This window comes from Cystoisospora suis (assembly GCF_002600585.1).
Source record: "Cystoisospora suis strain Wien I chromosome Unknown contig_3614, whole genome shotgun sequence".
Taxonomy (NCBI): domain Eukaryota; phylum Apicomplexa; class Conoidasida; order Eucoccidiorida; family Sarcocystidae; genus Cystoisospora; species Cystoisospora suis.
Genome location: NW_027156409.1, coordinates 290 through 509, shown reverse-complemented (window position 1 = coordinate 509; position 220 = coordinate 290). Strand labels below are relative to the sequence as shown.

The following is a 220-nucleotide window of genomic DNA, read 5'->3' as shown; positions in this document are numbered from 1 at the left end:
TATATCTTTTTGTCTTTTCTCTTCCCCCTTTAGTTGAAGTGTTATGTCTCTCCGAGGACCTACCGAATTGTGCAGCAACAGAGCTTCTCTAAGAGATCTCCTCTTCTTGCTGACGAGGAAGAAGAAGATGAATAGAGTTACTTGGAAAGAGAACATGAGAAAGACACTTCGGAAGTCCAGCTCAGAGAAAGAAGGAAAGAGGACACTCCTCGTCTCTGGT

The 220-nt window shown here is 43.6% G+C and overlaps 1 protein-coding gene across 1 annotated transcript in view; it reads left to right on the top strand.

The window, feature by feature from the left end:
• CSUI_007015 (uncharacterized protein) overlaps positions 1 to 217 on the top strand; it is a gene marked incomplete at its 3' end in the record, with an annotated part of 1,289 nt that extends 1,072 nt beyond the window's left edge. The window contains exon 2 of the mRNA XM_068067165.1: positions 34 to 217. Coding sequence (XP_067920859.1) covers positions 44 to 217 — 174 coding nt within the window. The remainder of the gene's footprint in view (positions 1 to 33) is intronic.
• Positions 218 to 220: the final 3 nt, after the last annotated feature.